General features: G+C 42.1%; 1 protein-coding gene and 1 non-coding gene across 2 annotated transcripts; both read right to left on the bottom strand.

Moving 5' to 3' along the window:
• Window positions 1-677: 677 nt before the first annotated feature.
• Adipor2 (adiponectin receptor 2) lies at window positions 678-15,683 on the bottom strand. The gene is made up of 7 exons (XM_032905798.1): window positions 15,447-15,683; window positions 12,126-12,245; window positions 8,720-8,891; window positions 4,898-5,084; window positions 4,462-4,649; window positions 2,816-3,009; window positions 678-1,356 (listed from the first exon to the last, which is right to left on the bottom strand). The coding sequence occupies exons 1-7, from the start codon at window positions 15,615-15,617 to the stop codon at window positions 1,228-1,230; spliced, it is 1,161 nt and encodes a 386-aa protein (XP_032761689.1). The 5' UTR covers window positions 15,618-15,683; the 3' UTR covers window positions 678-1,227.
• Window positions 15,684-20,328: 4,645 nt separating this feature from the next.
• LOC116904671 lies at window positions 20,329-20,492 on the bottom strand. Its single transcript, XR_004388371.1, has one exon. It is a non-coding gene; the product is annotated as a U1 spliceosomal RNA (small nuclear RNA).
• Window positions 20,493-20,810: the final 318 nt, after the last annotated feature.

Genomic DNA, 20,810 nt, shown 5'->3' with positions numbered 1-20,810 from the left:
GTTTTTTATTTCCAGGAGGAAGGAGGACATTTAGAGCAGGGATTCTCAATAGAGCAAAGTTTGCAGAATGGCTCAGGGCTCCACAGAGAGGGTCTGGGAAATGGCCAATACCTCTATTCAGGTAAGAACTACCTCTATTCAGGTAAGAACTACCACCTGGCTAAACGAGACACCAGGAAGAAGCAGACAAGCCCTAGGCTGATGCTCCCAGGTTCTCCTCCCCTTCATCAACTCTACTACATCTAAGGTAGAACTAGGTGGCTTCACTCTTCAGAAGGGTCATAACTAGCCTACATAACAGTCTCTCAAACGACACTTTCTCCAGAGCCATTATGACAACCTGTGCTGCTTCCACTGAGAAAGCACATACCACTTCCTTCCACATCCCTCCCCTCTGAATGCCCAAAGGTTCTCAGTCTTGAGAGTGGCCAGGGAATTCCTAGGCTGGGGCTGTACACTCTGCCCCAGCAGGGTCCAAGTGTTACCGGCCTAGGGAAGGCACCTTGGTGCACCAAGACATCGTGCATTCTGGGGCTACCACTCTGTCCTCCTCCCTTCACTTGTGCAAAATTGAAACAGTGTGTGGTACTTGCATGTCTCATTCTTTTAAAAAAGTCTCCCTCCCTCCCTGCCCCCATGTCTTAAATGTTTATATAAATTCTTATTTAAACAGTAAATTAGAAATCTTATTTACATTAATTTCTTTGTTCTCCCAAAGGAGTGCCTAAAACCACACTCCCACCCCTTTATTGGATATAAATGTTCACCTAAATTGGTTTTGATTATTGTTTTAAGGAGCTCCAATGGCACATGGCAATCAGTTGGCGCATGGTACTCATACGTATTACTGCTTTAAGGAGCAAGAAAGGGAGAAGAAAGAACCACCAACTAAACTGTTTCCCCATCTTCTACACATAAGTATGGTCACGTCAGGAGCCAGTCTGTCAGGCAGGTCTTGCCGAATTGCTGTCAATCAGTAGATCCCAAGAGGAAGCCAGGGATGAGCATTTCTCCTTTTCTCCAAATTGATGCGTTCCATCCTTTGAGGTATGATTTATTTTTTTCTCTTCTTAGTCTTGTACCCCATGGAGCCCTTGGGCTAACACAAGGCCCGTGAGGCTGTCCAAGTTTTGGGGCTTCTCTGGCACTGGCACCGACAGCCAGTAAGAAGGCCTGCGGGAGCTGCAGGCCTGGCTCAGGGTCAAAGTCCCTGGTTCCTGGAGAGTATCACAGCGCATCCTCTTCAGTGCAGCCCCCACCAATCATGAAACGAAATTCCTGCAGGTTTGAGACTCCGTGGAAGTGAACAAAGGCACCAGCAACCACAAAGATGTGGAAGAGCTGATGAGAGTGAAACTGGAGGGAGAAAAGAAAGCCACTGTCACTAGGCCTGCTAATGGTCCCTAGGAGCTTGCATGCACAGTGGGAATGCGTGTGAAACAATTCAAATTAAAGGTGGGGACAAGAATACCCATTGAGGACCTGGGTTCTCCTGAGTCAGAAGCTGCTCTCACAAGAGAAACACAGGGACTGCCACTAACATAGAGAACTGGGGGTCCACAGACCATGCAGTTAGGACACCAAATTCCCAAGGATCTCTTGACAACAAGCAACAGGATATGGCTTACTGATGGACACAAGAAATTACAACATTCTCTCCTAGTCTCAAAATGAAAAGGCACAGTGTTATTTATCAAGACACTGATTTTAGAAGTATAAATAAGAAAAAAAACCTAAAGGTTAAATTAGCTAACTGAAGCTCAAAAAACTGAGTTCAGGACCATCTCTATTTACAGACAGCTTAAAGTAACTTTAAGAACATGGGTGGCCAGCTCAGCATACAACTATGAACAAAAGTGAGAAGCAGACCCCTACAAGTCAGTTACTTTAAGAGCACTCCAAATGCATTACACTGTTGAAGCTGTCTCAGATCCCCTTTGGTTAGAAACGCCCATCTTTATTAGTTCCTCCTGTTCTTTCCTTCCTTCTCTCCCCTCACCTCTCATTGTTGGCCACAGTCTAGTAACCCGTCTCCCTCTGTTCCCCTACCAGACAACACACCACCGTAGCAGAAGAGTCAATTCCTGAAGAAGTCCTCTGACTTCTACATGGACACCATGGCATGCCCATTCTAGCACACATCAAACACACAAATTAATAACTAAAATAAACTAATAACCCACCCACCCCCTGGTATTTTTTGTTGTTTGTTTGAAGCCCTGGCTATCCTGGAACTCACTCTGTAGATCAGGCTGGCCTCATACTCAGGAATTTGCCCGCCTCTGCTACCCGAGTGCTGGAACCAAAGATGTGAGCAAACACACCCCATCTCAGCCTTCTCATTCTTTTAAAAAATGACCTCAGTAGAAGACTGCCTTCCTTTCATAGTGAGAAAGAATCAGGATGGGAACAGAGACAGGATGACCAACAGTCACTGTACACCACGGTACAGCAGACAACACTAACCAGCAGTTTGATTCCATCACTATGGCTACACCTTAATAACCACGTGCTTTAGACACACTGCTGAGCCTTCCTAGGCCTTAACGTCCTAATGTGTAAAGTGAAAACAAAACCACCCCAGGGCCTTGTGGGACTGACAGGATCGGATGCATGTACGGCACTCAGTGCTGTGTGAGACTGAGTGCTCCATCAGCAGGACTATCCCATGCTCACTGTCCAGAGAACCAGCAAGGGACAGAGCTAAGACTGGGATCCAAGCCTCTTACTTTTAAAATTTTTGATTACATCGCTCCCAGAATGCCACTGACCCACTAACAGCAACATATATACCTTATCACCGGTGCCCACTTACCCAGATGTCACATTTGCCAGGAAAGAAGCGCTCAGGGATACGGGCCGCGTAGAGGGCAGCTCCTGTGATATAGAGGCTAGCCATGAGCATTAGCCAGCCTATCTGCCCTATGGTGGCAGCCTTCAGGAACCCTTCTGAGATGACATAATGCAAGGTAGGGATGATTCCACTCAGACCTAAGCCCACGAACACTCCTAAGTCATCAAAGAACAGAAGAAAAAGAGAATACACAAGAAAAATAAGAAAGAAGTCAATGTTATGACATAGTTCAATTTACTTTGATCAACTTTCAATATCAAAGTAAGGTCACTCCTGTTTTAAAAAAAGAAGTCCTTCAAACTAGACATCATTCATCACACAAGACAACACAGCTACGTTCTACCTACAAACCCAAGAAGCCTCACAGTACACCAGGCTGTGTAAGCAGCCCTATGGGTTGGTTACAAAAACAAAACCCATGCTGCCAAGAGCGTTAGAAGAGAAAAAGCATGGGACTTGTTTAATCTTGAATTCCACTTTTTCACAGGCAGGCAGAACACAACAGCTGTTGTTTGGTAAGCTCTCCTCACAGACTCTAGGACCTCAGAACTGCCAGTAAGTTGATAGCATGCCACAACATATATACATGGATGCATACGGACTCACACTCAGAAACATGTGCACCTAAAGGAGAGGAAGAAATGGCTTTGCTAACTACATCAAAGTTGGGGACCAAACAGACTCAAATAAAAACTATCCCACCCCTCTTCTGTCCTCTAAAGCACTGCTACACTGTTCTTTTCCTTGCATATGAACGAAGGCTAACAGTACTTTTCACTCTCAAGTCAAAGGCTCGGGACTTAACCTTCTAGTGTTTATAAACAGTAGAATGCTCAGCCCCACTCGGCAAAGATGTTCTTAATTCATAATCAAGCAGCGTTAACGCCACCGACCTAGTGGAAAACTCCAGAGCTGGTGTTGCCTATTGCTTATTTGCTCCTGTGCAATGTCACTACCACGAGGTCAGTTCTGTTTCTAGCATCTAAGTGCATGCAAATAAACGAAGACGTGGATTTTCTAACAAGAAGAAGTATGTGTTATAATACCACTAGGGAGGCACTGGATGTTATTTTAGGACAGGAAGCAGAAGACACAACTTTAAACACAGAGTTCATAAAGACCGTCAGAGTCACTCAGCAGAGGCTATTGCTTTCTAAATTAAAGGCAGTGTTTTTCAAACTTTTGGTTCTGCAAATGCCACAATTGAACATGAAGACTGTCAATGTCACAGGGCACTCAGTAAGCACTACCTAAATATCAAACGTTATTGGAGCATAATCAGCATGAACTCAGGCCTCATTTATCAAAGCAATTCAAATTAAAATATAAAATGCTAAATATAACACAAGAAGAATCGGTCACAAATACACTAAGCTGAAAGAATACAGAAGTCATTACATTGTGGTATTCCTTAAATAAACAACTCTGCCCAAAATATATATATGTGCACTCATCGCTGCCCTTCCACCCTGAGCTTCCTCATAACTGACCACCAACCAGGTTAGAAACCTAACAGCAAGCAGGACAGTTACTGTATCTCTGCACTGAAAAGCACAGCATCTGATTCTAACGGTGCACCTTAAATGACCGGGGATGACTGCACTCACCTGCTCTGACCCCCCGATACTGAGGGGTGGCAAACATGTCCCACTGAGAGACGATAATGGCTGCAATGCCCAGCACACAGATGACAATCAGGTAGATGAAGCAAGGTTGTGGGTTACAGTAGAAAGAATAATAAAGCCAAGGAACAAAACTTCCCATGATCAGAAGAGCAATACCAGAGTAATCCAATCTAGGATTAAAATTTAAAAGAACTCCATTTAATGCTAAAAAATTATCATCCATTATAGGCTCCAATTAATCCCCCATGACTTATGACATCAGCAACAACTAAGAAACAAACTGGGCTGTTGGCATCATTTAAAGGAAACCATTCATGTGTGTGTGTGGTAGCATCAAGAATCCTGCCAGCTCTGTTGGAGGTTCCTGCCCTACTGCCCCGAAAGCATGGCTGATAACAAGGACGTCGTGAATACTTACTTAGAGAAGAGTCGGGAGACCCCTTCTGAGTGGCAGTACACCGTGTGGAAGAGCCATGAAAAGGAAAGGCAGAGAATGGCTCCCAAGAAGAACAACCCGAAGACCACTTTCTCTTGCAGAGGGGCCACAAAAGATATATTTGGGCGAAACATATAAAAGATCCCCAGGCACAGGAAGAATACACAACCTAGGAAAAGAATGTGAGAAGTGGATAAAATGCTCCCTTGGACAGGATAGTGTTGTAGTACGTACAACATTAGCAAGAATACTAGAACCATAAATTCTGTGAGAAAAAAAAAATCAAAACAAAATGTTTATGCAAGATTTTAGTTTACTTCGAATGCTGCTGGTGTCATGCACACGTTAACATTACAAACTTTGAGCACAGAGAATACAGTAAGTAGTTGGGGATGTAATGTGTGTTTCCCAGTGTGCACAGAGCCCTGGGTTCCATCCTTAGCACCCCAGATAAGATGACACCCACCTTAATCCCAGCACTTGGGAGGAAGCAGAATTACAAATTCAAGGCCATCCTCAGCAAAAGAGGAATCTGAGGTAGCCTGGGATATATAAGACTCTAAGAAAGAAAAGAAGAGGAGGAGGAGGAAGAGGAGGAAGAGGGGGAAAAGGAGGAAGTAGAAGAGGAGGAGGAAGGTAATTTCTCATTCATCTAAGGACCACAATCCAAAAAGCCAGAGAGGACAATTCCCTCTGAGATTTGTCTGAGCTGTCACTTACGCAGTTCTGACACGTACGCTTACAGGCTTTCAAAGCTCCGCTTTAATTTGTTTACAGATGCTGAGGAATCCTGTGCTGTTTCTCTGGTCCTCACTAGCTGACCCGGTACATCAGTGTCAGACACTGCATACCTAACCACTTGCTTTGCTTAAGAATGGGTGTCAGTACTATGCACTCCTGGCTGGCCTAGAGTTCACACTGCATAGACCAGGCTGGCCTCAAACGTAAAAGATCTGCCTGCCTCTGTCTCCTGAGTGCTGGGATTAAAGGCGTGTGGCTACCACTATAGGTTCATACCAAGTTTTTGCTATTTGGTTGTGTTTTGTTTTGTTTTTTTTTTTTTTTTTATTTATGGGGTTTGTTTTTGTGCTAGAGACTAAACTGAAGACCTCATAACATGCTAGGAAAGCACTCACCACTGAATAGCCCTCCTCCTTGGATTTTAAGATCAGATTTCTCTATTGTCATGTGGATAGGTATTTTGCCTAAATGTATGCATGAGCACCATGTGCATGCAGTGCCCACAGAGACCAGAATGGACACTGGATCTCCTTCCTGTAGTCACAGAGTTTGTCAGCTACCATCTGAGGGCTAAGAATCGAACTTGGGTCCTCTATAAGAACAGTCAGTGCTTTTAAAAAGACTAATTTTTGTATTTTTTGAGTCACTTTTACTAAATTGCCCAAACACACTCTATCACACCAGGCCTTAAACTTATGATCCTCCTGCCTCAGCCTCCCTTATAGCTGTGCCACTAGGCCTGTCTTATACTCAGTTGTTAAACTGGTCTCCACAATACAATACCATGTTCTTATTACTTAGCACAGGGCTAAAGGAGGCCCAGACAGAAGCTGCTAAGCGCTTCTGATGTAACCCTTTAATTCATTCTAATCACGTAATTTGAATTAAAAAATTATCTGACTTAGATGCTATCAGCAAATGTGATTATTCTCTATTCTACTCTCTCACTATACTAGCAGGAACTTGGAGACATAGTAGAAACTGAATATGAGACTGAGGTAAGAAACACAAATCAAGCCTGGTGGTGATGCGGCCCACACCTTTAGTCCCAGCACGTGGGAGGCAGAGGCAAGTGGATCTCTGAGTCCAAGGCCAACATGGCCTACACAGCGAGTTCCAAGATGGCCAGGGTTACAGGTTACATACACAGAGAAATGTTGTCTCGAAAATAAACAAAAGGGGCTGGAGAGATGGCTCAGTGGTTAAGAGCCTGCTCTTCCAGAGGTCCTGGGTTCAAATCCCAGTAACCACATGGTGGTTCATAGCCATCTGTAATGAGATCTGATGCCCTCTTCTAGTGTGTCTGAAGTGTACTCATATGCATAAAATAAATAAATAAATCTTAAAAAAAAATAAAGAAAATAAACAAAAAAAGAAATTTAAGTCAAATGTAGTATAGAAACCAGTACACTCCCAGGCCTGTACAACCGTCAGGACTCAGTGCAAACCACCTTCATCCTGCTGCATGCAGCCCTGAACTGTCCTGCTGCCATGCGATCCTCTCTGCTCCCTCCAGCACTTGACAGACACTAACCTACTTTCTGTGCCTATGAATTTGCCTTTTCTGGATGTTTCACATACATCATTCAATTGTAGCCCGTTGTGTCTCTCCATTTAATTACGTTAAGGACACACTCAACCTGTGAGAATCATCAGTGATTCACCTTTTTTATAGCCAAATTCTTTTTAAAAAAAAAAAATCTTACTTTTACTTATTTATTTTGTGCAGATGTACAGGCCAGAGAACAACCTGTAGGAGTAGGTTCTCTCCTTCCACCACTGTAGGCCTGGGGATTTAACTCAAGACACAAAATCCAGAGGCAGTGGCCTTTACTTACTGTCCATCTCACTGACCCCCAAACAACATCCGATCCCATGGCTAAACCATGCGTGGTTTATCTCCTCAGCAGCTGGCTGTCTCTATTAATAATGTTGCTAAAACAGCCATATACAGCTTTTGTTGAATATTCAACAGAAGTAAAACTGCCAGTGACTCTGTTAGCTCTCTGACAACCTACCTACTGTTTTCCACAGGTGCTGACCCATTTTCATTCCTATTAGCAATATTTCTCTCTATCCCTAGTGGCCAAGGCTTACTTCCCATTTTCTTGATCACAGCAATCCTGGAGGTAGTGAAATGGTATCTCACTTCTCTCTGTATCTGTCTTGTAGTTCCCTAAATGACTAATAACATAGACCTTTTCCGACTACACGTGTGTCACCGATACACCTTCTCTATAGAAATGTCGACAAAGAGGCTTTACTGCCCTCACAGAAGGGTGGGCTGTTTATACTGCTGACTTACAAGAGTCTGTGGTAGACTAGATATAACATGACTTGCAAATATTCTCTCACTCTGGGGGTTATCCTTTTAACTTTCTGACAATATTCTGTAACAAACATGTTTTTAACTTTGACAAAATCCACTTTCTTCTGTTGGCTACATGTACTTTAGGTATCAGTTCTAAGAAACCTTTACCTAACCTAGGTGACCAGGACTTACATGTATGTTTTCCATGAGGCTGATGCTGAACTTTATCTGTTCAAGACAGCGTCTCCCTATACATCACTGGCTAACCTGATCCGATCCTGTCTCTCCTCCCAGGTGTTGGGTTAGACATGTACAGCCACTTCTCACCCTACTTCATTCTTCTTTATAACGGCTACCTCAGCTAAACTGTTCCTTTTACTCAAAGATTGTCCTTTCAAACACATTTTCCTCTCATTTGATTATTAAAATACTGTATTTTATATAGTAATTCCTGCCTTGCCTTTGAGGCCACTGTCTTAAGATTTAAGGAGAAGACAGGTATGAGGTACACAGAGTTAACTGGAAAAGGCTGAAGGATCATGAAGTCCAGACTAGCCTGGGGTACATAGTAAGACCCTAACTCAAAACAAAACTGTAGCAGAGAGAAAGATGAGTTGGTTGTAATAAAGTCACAGCACAAGTTAGAATTAACAAAGGGTAAACTAATGAGAAATTATCACTGAAAATCTGAGGGAGATAAACTCTATCACCTTTTTTTGAGTGCTATACCAATGCCCACTGACATTACATACCTAGGAGATGTGTCCAAATGTTGCCCGTCTCTGTGTGTATTCTAAAGATGCTCTTAAAACAGGCCCGGAAAGAAGGCATAGGAGGCCGGTGTCCATGGAGAAGGAAGTCATTGTCCTTAAGCCAATCTGGCAGCACATCATGAGGGATCACTCGCCATCGACCTTCCCACACCTAGTACATTGAAGAACGTTATCAAGCTATCTGTGACTTCAGCTGTCATTCAGCAACACTGTCCCCAAACAACTTTTACTGTAACATCTTATGTTGTTAAAAATAAAATACACTGCCAAAAAATTTACTTCTAAATGGTAGGCTTTGTTAAGAACAGTAAAGCATAAACATATATACCAAATTATGCCCGAAAAGACCTTTGTTTTAGTCCAGCTAAAGGAATGAGGAATTCCAAATCCCAACTACACTGATCTTCATCATGGACAACAGAAGTTACCTCAGATAAAAACATCAGTCCTTAAATATGACTACTTTATACTTAACGTTCTTGTTGATACAAAAGACATTACAGAATCAGTTTCATGTCTTATCCTAAAGTTTCCCCTCCTCTTTCTGCTCCAAGAAAACTGAAGTGTTAAATGGAAAAGGCACAAGTTAGGAAATTCCGAGTCTGTTACTGACAAGTATGAGTTTAATCAATCACAACAATCCCCAAGGCTTAGTTTCCTTGTCTATAAAATAAGGATAACAGCCATTTACCCAATGAATCTTGAGGATCAAACAAATGTCATACAGACCTTCATGAGTATACCCTGACAGCATCCCCTGGGTTGATCCCCTGGGTTGGATCACCTTTCTATTTTTAACCTCCTAGAAAAAGGACAGCCTCTGCACAATCATAACTGTATCCACCCCAGGGACCTCCTGGGAAAGGAAAGGACCTTTACACTGCTAACACTGCCTACCGCCTCCCAACAAAGTCTGTTCACTGAACCTTATTTATTTTAACCCTAATATCTCAGCACAAACCTCACACCATGATGATCAACTTCATCCAGAATCCAGCAGCAAGGCAATGAGTTTCCACTACTGTGCGCCGCAGTGCGTCCACCTGACACACTAGAAAGCGAGATCCAACTACAAATTCTCAGGATTCATGACCTCTCCTACTGTGCCCTGGGGTCTTGGAACAAAGCCAACGCAAAAGCTCATAAACTGAACTCTCCCCCCACTATTCAGAAAGACTGTCACCTGCCCACTACTGCACCCCTTCACAACCTGTTTCCTGTTCTCTGTCCTTTATTTCCTTACCGACAACTATAAAAAGCTTTCCTTTATGTGAAACTTCTATTCTCCCAAGGCAGTGCCAACTTCGGAACAGATGCGGCCCTACCTTTTAAACCAGTCCCATGTCTTATCCCTTATCCCTCCTTCCCCTCCTTTTGTCTCTCTTACCTTCCAGTTCAAACCTCAGGGCCTATGCTCACTGAGGCTAACCTGGCTAATCCATGTATACTCCTAAAGTAAAGTAAAATAAGCCAAGAAGCCTCTCCTCTTGAATGTTTCCTGCTACTACCTCAGTTGTCCCATGTAGCCACAGGACTGCTTCCAAGACCTCCTACGGACAAAATATTCTGCAGATGCCTAAGTCCTTGAATAAAATGGCACAATGCAAAAAAAAAAAAAAGTATATTTGTGCATCCTATTTTTCTAAATATTTTCATTCTTCTTTTAAAATTTTATTTTCCTCAGACAGGGTCTCATAATACTGTTTAAGATGGCTGTGAATTCATAGGCTAAAGTGATCCTCCTGTCTCAAGACTATCAAGGAGCTAAAAGGATGCAATACGCTGAAGGGAAAAGAGGCCACAATACTTTAACACCAGCCTCTCTAGACATAAAAAGAACTTATACATGTACACACACACACATAGTAAACATGGGTGACACAGGGAGGAAAACTTACACTGATTTAAGATCATACCTAGTTGTGAAGGTTAGTTTTGTGGCCTGATAGAATCTAGAATCACCAACAAGAGACTCTCATTGAGAGACTACCTAGATCAGTGTGACCTGTGGGCATGTTTGTGGGAGACTGTCTTGATTTCATTAACCAAGTTGATTTCATAACTCGATTATATTAACTGAGAAGGCCTGTCCATGTGGGAGACACTATTCCCTTAGTTTAGGTCCTGAACTGTATGTATACGAGTAGAAAATGAAAGCTGAGCCCAGCCATACGTGCGCTCATTCTCTCTGCTCGTGACCACAGGTGAGACTGTTTCAAGTGCCAGATGCCATGGCTCCCTAATTAATGGTAGATTCTAATCTGGAATTGTGAACTAAAGTAAACCCATTTCTCTCCTAAGTTGTTCTGTTGGCCTATTTCATCACAGCAACAGAAATGGAAGAATAAAAATTGGTACCAGAAGTGGGATAACTGCTATGATGAACCTGACATGATTCTTACTCCATTTGAATTAGTTTTTGTATGTTTTTACTGGAATATAGAAGCGTTTAGAATTGCAAGCTAAAATAGCCATTGGATGCTAGGCACAAAACTTACTAAGTTGTCCTTGTGGGAACCTGGAAGAATGCTGAGAGAAATACAAACAGTGGAGGCTCAGTTCATGAGCTCTCAGAGGGTATCAAGAATTCTACTAAGAACTTGCATAAGGGCCATTAATGGGATATTTGGCCAAGAATCTGGCTTCATTCTGCCCAGGTCCTGAGAATCTAGGTGAAGCTGGTTTCCCTGTGAATAATAAACTAGAACTTAAGAGTTATGGGTTAAAATAAGGATATTTCCTAACAGCAAAACGAGACCAACCAGGATACTACCCAAAGCACAGCACCTTCTTATCTCACTGAAAAACCTACCAGTCTTTCTTTTCATTCCCAACAAGTGACTTCAATTCTACCTATCATTAAAAACCAAACAAACAAAAACCTACAAGGGGTCCTAAATACTCAATGAATCACAAACCCACTTAAGAGACAAAAATATACCAGCTGTACTGAAAATACAAAATGCACATGGCATTTTTGAAATTTCTACCTCAGCAGCTTGATTATCCATGGACTATATAGAAACAGCAACTACACTGTCCACACTAAACAGCAGGACAGATTTAGGTATGGCTTTTTAATAACTCTAGCACAACCACTCCAAATTGTTCATCCTGTCTCATCTAATCTACACTATTCTTCTAACCTTTATCAGGGGAGACTTATATACCAATGGGTTATACTCGGGTTATACAACAACGTTATCAATGTACTTTACAAATGTGTCTTGTACAAAATTAAAGTCAGGAGACTTCTTTGTCCTCATCCTGCCATGGTTTTCCCCCTAAGCAGAACAATAAGCAAAGGACTGTCACCTTCTTTCAATGTCTGTTTGGGAAAGGCTAAATAGATAGCAAAAAAAGTCGTAAGAAACTGTAATCTTACCTTACACACAAACTCTTCCATCCGTTCCATAGCATGATGGGCTTGTAGGAGAGGGGACATGCCCATAAACCCTTCATCTTCTTGGGAGTTGTCATCGTGACACTCGAGTTCCTCGGGGCTCTGTAAAGACATCACAGCAACAGTCAAGGACAGGACCAATCAATACGCTTTCCTGGCAAATGCAAAGGTTTTAAAGTCAGGCATCAACAACACAGTAGGCAGAAAGGTCACTGTCGGCCATGATGGTGTACACCTTTAACCCAGTGGAGACAGGCAGAGCTCTGTGAGTTTGAGGCCAGCCAAGGCTACATAGCGAGACCCTTTCTCAAAGAAACATAGCCAAACCAAAATAACACAAAACAAATACAAGCAAGTCAGACCCACGTTTTTCAATTCTGACAAACTACTGCCTACCACACGGCATCGCCATGCTCACTTCACAATCTGGCCCTCAAACAGCTTTACTAGTTTCCTTTTGGTTTTACTTCCCTGGGCCAATGAGAGCTGAATGAACTGAATTTGATCCCTGGAACCACATAATGGTAGATGGAGAACCAAAATTCCACAAGGTTATCCGCTGACCTCCACATGTATACCCTGGCACATGTGCCTCACCCTCTGCTGCATCATGCGGTGACCACCCACCTTCACTGCCCAAAACGGGTGGGTCTGGAGAGGGGACCTGGTGTCCGCAGAGGCTACAATGTAGAGAGCGAGCTGGAGAAAAAGCAGGAACAAATAGATGGCCCTGGGAGCCACTTGGGACAGGGTGATGTGGACAACCAGGAGATGCTACCCCGCCAGCTCCTTGTGTCAGTCTCCATAACATAATCTTCCATAACACGCCCCAGTGTGCTGCCCTGTGGCTACTTTCCTACAATGATACATTCACCCGGTGTGAGCCAGTACAGGGCAGAGATGGCTTCAATAATCTCAGAAAGCAAACACTAGAGGGAGAGGGCAGGAGGCAGCAGGAGAAGAGGCGAAGCAATGCCTCAGGATCCACAAGCTGCTCGAGCCCAGAGCCAGGTCAAAGGAATCCTCTCAAGAAGGGTCATCTTCCACTTGCCCGCCTTTTCCCCTGAGAAGTTCAACAGAACACTAAAATACACAGGAAAGGTAGGGATGAAATCTGTGTAGAAATATCTCAGAACAGTGGCCGAGTAGTATACTCTATGACTGATTAAACTGGCATCCCAAACTACTGCCTATTTTTATTAGGAAACAAGGTGTCTGATTTACACTCCCAATTTACAGAAGTGATTTGAACACTAGGGAGAGCTAGAGTATATCTACACGGTGCAGCCCTTGCCTAGCATGTACAAAAGCCCAGGGTCCAACCCATAGAACCTTCAAACCAAACCAAACCAAACAAACACAGCTTAGGGCATTACTTTTTCTTTTTTTTTTTTTTTTTTTTTTTTTTTTTTTCCTTTTTTTTTTTGAGACTGGGACCAACCCAGGGCCTCGACTTCCTAGGCAAAGCGCTCTACCACTGAGCTAAATCCCCAACCCTTGGGCATTACTTTTTTCTATTTAGAATGTATTAAGTAATATTACAAAATGCCCCTCCACACTGGTTCTACTTCTTGTAGCATGAATTGTTTGTTACTACTATTTGGTTTTGTTCAAAAAAAAAAAAAAAAAAGAGACAGAAAACTTTTCTCATTTGTCACCTTGTGTATAAATGCACACAGTACGTAAGATCCATACTCACAACCCAAAACAGTTTTAACTTACAAATAACTTAGACACAACACACACACACTATATAAGATTAGTTTCACCAAGTCCAAGGTAAGTTTTCAGTCTTTCTGAGATGGGTTTCAGTGCATAGCCCTGGATAGCATGGACCTCACTATGTACAACAGGCTGTAATAGTTCATAATGGCAGATTAAATCACTGCCCTCTGAGGAGCACAAGCTTACAGCCTAGGACACAAGCTACCAGCCCTACAACACTGCACGGACAAAGTCTCTCTGTGAGTGTCAATACACTGTAACAATGACTGACTGCTGCTCACACTTCTGCCGTCACAGCACGGCTTCTAGATCTGCCCTTTTCCCCTGAGAAGTTCAACAGAACACTAAAATCTACCTCTGTCCTCAGCACTCTACTGACCCCAAGATATGAGAGGTCCTACATACAAACATAATTTCTCCAAATTATCACTGACAAGATGGTAAGTAAAACAAGGCTGTTTTAGAAAAACTACTGGATTAAAAAAAAAAAAAAAAGATTCTGGGCTTGAGGGACTGCCCCAAAAGTTAAGAGTATTTGCTGTTCTGTCCAGTTCCCTATCAACATGGAAATCTTACAGGAGTGTGACGGCTCTAGTCCAGGGGTCCTCCGCCCTCTTCTGGCCTCCAAAGCTTCCAGGCACACTTACATATGTGCAGGTAAAACAGTCCCGAGCACAAAAATAAATCACATTTAAAAACAGTTCTCTCTGTTTTTAAACAGTGACTATGATTTTAAGAGCCGGCAGAAAGGTGCAACTATGAAATCAAATAATATCTAAGCTTAATAAGAAACCAAGTTCTGATAGGTGTGGCACATGTCTCTAATCCCAGCACTGGAAAGCAGAGGCAGGCAGATCTCTGAGTTTGAGACACACAGAAAAACACTATTTCAAGGGAAAAAATACAAAAAAGCAAAAAAGAAACCAAGTTTTTGAACTGGAGAAATGACTCAGTGTTTACAAGAACTTGCTGCACAATCACGAGGCCCAGAGTCCTCACACAGAAATCTTTCTAAAAAAGAAAGTTTTTTTTAGGAGACAGCAACTACTTAGCACACATGAGGTCCTGGGTAAGTCAGGGCTGGCACAGTGAGTGACACTGCCAGCCTTGCTGAAGGCCTAAATGTAATCCCTGAGATCCATGAGATCGGAGAGAATTCAACTCCCAAAAATTGACCTCTGACTTCTACATATGTACCATGGTACATGTATGTGCATGTGTACACACACACACCAAATGCAACTTAATAAAAAAAGATGGCTCAGTAGTTAAGAGTATTTGTTCTTCTTACAGAGGAACTTGGGATCAAGTCCCAGCACCCACACAATTGGTTCACGATTGTATATAACTCCACTTCTAGGAATCTGCCACCCTCTTCAAGCCTCTAAAAGCACAGGACATACAACTCATATGCAGACAAGACACTCATATGTAAAATTTTAAAAATATATTTTTACTAAGTCAACATCTCTACTTCTCTAGAAAACCACACATAATATTACACATATGGATTCTTTTAAAATCAGCTCATCTCCATAAATGTTTGCTTTACTTGTGCCCTCCAAACTTTTAACTTACATTTTCATAATAGGAAGAACAAACAGGTGTCTCTAAACTGGGCTCCAAATCTCCATGGTGGTTGTCATTGTTACCTCCCCTTGTATCATCAAGTTGGTGCCCTTTTCTGAGCCTTATATCTGGCTCTGGAGTCCTGGTGCACCCCAATCGGTGTTCGGTTGGCTCGTTCATGGGATACCAAAGCCTTTCTTACAAAGTGGTCTTTCTTTCTGTCCCTTCTTCTTGGGAGAATGGATTAGTTGACCCTATGGAGAGAAAAGTTATACACATGAGTGCTACAAAGACACATGAGCTACATTATTATATACAAAAGCAACAGAAAATTCAATCACTAAAAAGAGCAGTATTCTTAAAAACTTATACCCCACTGCTAATAAAGATTGCCAAAATCTATCAATTAATAAAAAAAAAGATGTGCAATATTTTTATTTAATTATAAAATGTGGTTGTATGAGTTTATGCAGATAAAATAATTACTAGAAAGTATTCAAAATCATGCTCCCAGCATAGAAGCACACATAAAGAACCCAGAAGCTAACACAAAGACTACTTACATTCCACTACACTCTGCCTGTGTCTTTTTTCAACCCTACCACTTTGTTTTCGGTTAAAAGCATACCTAACTGAAGCCGGGCATGGTAGTGCACACCTGTAATCACAACACTCAGAAACCAGAGGCAGGAGGATGTCTGTGAGTTTGAGACCAAGTCTATATAGCAAGTTCCAGGCCAGCCAGGGAAAGATTGTATCAAAAACAAACAAACCAACAATCTTAAATGTAAAAACAGTACATTATGTTTACATATTATGATATATTTTACATAACTAATTTCTTTTAAACAATACAATGACCAGGGTTGCTTTTACTTTACAAATTAGAAAACCAAAATTACCACATTTTTTTAATAGGAAAAAAACTCTAAATTTATGTAATGCATAAAACAGTAACATTTTATACTCAACATGCTTAATATCTGACACTTTTTTAGTTGCTCTGGTCTCTGACTAGACTATCATGGAAAGCAAGAAATTTGGGTGAGAGCATAGCCCTTTTATACCTGCAATCGCAGATGATGCTGTGCATATAAACATCTAATACAGGACAGCTTTATTCCAATGGTCTTGAGTGGTGAAAACTTTCTTACATCATCTTCCTCCTGACTAATCTGTGATCATTTTATCCCCACAAGTTCTAGCCTTCCAAGCCCTTCTCAAAAACCTCTTAATTCACAGCACACAAACGTATGCTAGACAGTCAGTTAATAAAACGGATTACCATAGTTAGTCCATCTAGAAGGAAAGAGCCAGGAGCATGCTATGCCCTGAAGTGCTAAGACACATCTCACAGGGGAAGGGGAGGAGAGGAACAAAGTGAAAAGGCCTAGACTCCGTGAAGAGCCAAACTGTTCCGACTATGTGTGACCTGTATGTAAGTTATACCTGTATATAAATAAGTTATGCTAAGAACTAGCCAAAGAGTCTCTGACTTGAGTTTACTACTGCAGGATTTCTCTAGTCACATTCAAAGTTCATGAAGCAAGAAGCACAAGGAACCAGAAAGATGGCTCTGCAGTTAAGATTTCTTATTTTTCTTAGGGGAACCAGGTCCAGTTCCCAGCACCCACATGTTGCCTCACAACAATCTGTAATACCAGGTCCAGGGGATCTGATGCCCTCTTCTGGCTGCAAAGGTACCACACATGAACACGGTACACACACCTGTGCAAGCAAAATACTAATACACATATATTGTTTTTTAAAAAAGACTATACATACAATTCTCTACATAAACTCATATAATATTCATATACATAAACCACTTGCCTAGCTTGCCCACACCCTGAGTGTAAATCGCCCCCAAACACACGCACACACACACTTTTTTCCCCCCGGAGCTGAGAACCGAACCTAGGGCCTTAAGCTCTCTACCACTGAGCTAAATCCCCAATCCCCCCCACACATTTTAAGCTATAACCAAACTTGAGACTTTATCAATCACATAAAGACAATAGCGAGCTAATAATAAATGAATTATTTTAAGAGAAATTATGCTAATGGTTCATGTTTATTTATAGTTAAGCTATAATTCCAGCTACTAGAAAGATGGTGAAGCAAAGAAGGTGGAAGGTTAGAGGTTGACTGAACAACTCAGCAAGACTGCATCAAAATAAAAAGTAAAAGGAAAGAAAACGGAAGTAGCTTAGTGGCAGAGCTTGGCTATCATGAGCAAAGTCCTAAATTCAATTCCCAGTATCAAAGCAGGGAAGGGAAGTTGACCATTTACAAAACCACCTCATACCATCCATTTTCAATTTATTTAAGACAAGAAGCAGCTAACATTTACTGAGAACAAACGCTTAAGTTCTCTACTGAAGAACTTATATGTAGCTGTCTTTCAACTCTAGTTTAAGAGATGTGAGAACTGAAGATCGAGGACAACTATTAAGGTACAATGAAGAACAAACAAGCTGGCTTTCTACCCAGCTCTCTCTCAGACTTCGTGCACACGTGCTTTCCAATGCCCAAGAAAACAAAGATGGAGGTGCACTTGGAAAACAGCTTGAGCACTAAAGTCAGCTAGTCTGTACCACAAATAACTCACATAACCAAGATTTTTGTTCTCTCATCCGGCACTGACCTACTCCTATAATTCAGCATGTGGAAGGCTGAGGAAGGAGGATCACAAGTTAGAGGCTAGCTCAGCTGTATAGTAAGGTCCAGGCCAGCCTGTGCTATCAGGAGCTATTGCTGTGTCCTCAGCACTGGGCGTGAGGTGTAAGAAGTTCAAGCCAGGTCTAGTGGCTCATTGGTCTTCCTGCTGCCTGATGATCCAGATATAGAGCTCTCAGCTCCCTCTCCAGCACCATGTCTGCCTGCATGCCACCATGCTTCCTGCCTTGATGGTGATGGACTAAGCCTCTGAACTGTAAGCCAGTCCAAATTTAATGTCTTGTAAGAGTTGCCATGGTCATGGTGTCTCTTCACAGCAATAGAAACTCTAAGACAAATACACAGTATTAATAAAGTTTAGCCCGCATCAGGTGTGAGAATGCACCTCTCCGGGCTAGAGAGATGGCTCAGTGGTTAAGAGCACCGACTGCTCTTCCAGAGGTCCTGAGTTCAAATCCCAGCAACCACATGGTGGCTCACAACCATCTGTGAAGAGATCCGATTCCCTCTTCTGGTGTATCTGAAGACAGCTACAATGTACTTGTATATAATAAATGAATAAATCTTTAAAAAAAAAAAATGGAGGTTGGGGGATTTAGCTCAGTTGAGCGCTTGCCTAGGGGAAGCGCAAGGCCCTGGTTCGGTCCCAGCTCAAAAAAGAACCAAAAAAAATCACCTCTCAAAGGCAAAAAAAAAAAAAAAAACCCAAATAACAAAAACCTACAAACCAAAGCTGCCAGTACCTTAATCTTGGACTTCTTTGCTATGAGAACTTTGAGAAAATAAAATTCTATTCTTTACTCAATCTAAAGTACTTTGTCATAGCAACACAAAACCGGTTAAGGCATGAATTTAACTTCAACTGCATTACAAACACACTGCTACAAAGCTCCCCACCTCACTCACTACTTTAGATCTCTGAAGTCACCAATTCTATCTTTGAGGCCAGGAACATAACTAGAAACATAACGCAGCTGATAGAGCACTTGTCTAACATATAATAGGTCCTGGCCTCCACCTCTTATCACCACACAAAACTGGATGCAGTGACACATGGTAGTCTATTTGGAAAGCGGAAGCAGGATCAGAAAGTCATATATCTCGGCTACAAAACCTGTCTAAATAAAAACAACAACAACAAAAAAAAAAAACAACAAACAGATGAATAGATGTAAATGTACACTATGACACTGTGTAGCATTAATATATATGATTATTTTACTCCTTCACTTTGTAATCCTATAATGAAGATGAATTAAAGAAAGCAATTGTTACATGCTACTAAACTCTAGTGATTTCCTCAATTTTATTATTCAAATTTTCTTTGACTCCTTTTTACAAAGTTATTTCCTTGTTAAAACATTCATACACAATGTTACCATAACGCTTCTGCATTTAACCCAAACCATTTTCTTCACTTGGCTCCAAGTTACTAGCCAGTAGCTCACTTCCACATGAAGGACTCTCCTTTGGCATTTTCGTTTGGTTGGTCTGGTTTGGATGTGGGAAAACTGCAAAACTGCAAATTAAGGTCAAAGTCCACCATGACAAGATAGCCTCTGAACTCAGGGTAATATGGGAAACTACCTTCATCAGTGGGGCTTCCCTTTCTCTGACCTTGTCTGGGGAATCTAAGGTCCCATTTACACCTCTACCTACAGAATGTCATGTAGTCTCAATTAGATTACAGGATCAATTTCCTTTATCCTGATTAGAACCTGTTCAGCCAGCACCTGAGATTCCCAGAAATACTTCTCCATGCTAATGAGGTCTTCCAGTGTCCTAAGCCCTCAACCAATGACTCTGTCCATCCTGGATGTTCCTACCCTCAGTCCCCCAAATTATAAGCCTTGAATCACCCTAAGTAAAGTTGATCTGCCTCCTCATAGCTGGTCCCAGTGTGGTTATTCACCCTACTTACTCACAGGGCTTCCCAACACCCTCACCCCAGATCTTTGTCTGCTCCCAATGCCCTTTTGGACAACACACGGCTGGTGGACAATTCACAAGGGCAAGGAAACCCATATTTGGTTTTTCAAGCCAGGGCTTCTCTGTGTACCCCTGGCTATACTGGAACTCATTCTGTACAGGCTAGCCTCAGAGATCCACCTGCCTCTGCCTCCCAAGTGCTGTGATTAAGGTGTGCACCACCACAGCCTAGCCCCTTTGGCATTTCTTTCTTTCTTTCTTTTTTTTTTTTTTTTAAATTTTACAGGGGAGAGCGCGAACACAGTCCCCCACTACCACAAATTATGCAGTCAAGTTTCCTGCATTTGGGGAAATCGCAGGGGTCAGCACATCCCGAGTGCAATGGATAAGCCTCGCCCTGGGAAAACCACCTTCGTGATCATGGTATCTCCCCTGCCAGCTAAGTATCCCTTTGGCATTTCTTACAGGGCAGATCTTATGGTAATGAATTTTCTCAGCTTTCTTTCTCCAAAACTGCCTTAGTTTTTGGGTTTTATTTTTTTTAAAACTTTTGATGGTTTTGATAGATATACTGGACCCAGTTCAATTCCCAGAACCCACGTGGCAGCTCACAACTGTCTGCTAACTCCAGTTCCAGTGGATCCAACACCCTCACAATGTAGACAAAACACCAATGCACAGAAAAGAAAAAGAAATCATTTTTAAAAAGAAATAAATCTGCATTTAGTAGAATCCTTGCCAGGCACTCTTCTCTTGCTACTTCCA

Source organism: Rattus rattus, chromosome 6 (assembly GCF_011064425.1).
Source record: "Rattus rattus isolate New Zealand chromosome 6, Rrattus_CSIRO_v1, whole genome shotgun sequence".
Lineage (NCBI taxonomy): Eukaryota > Metazoa > Chordata > Mammalia > Rodentia > Muridae > Rattus > Rattus rattus.
The sequence above is the reverse complement of the archived record's forward strand: the minus strand, read 5'-3'. Positions and strand labels throughout refer to the sequence as shown.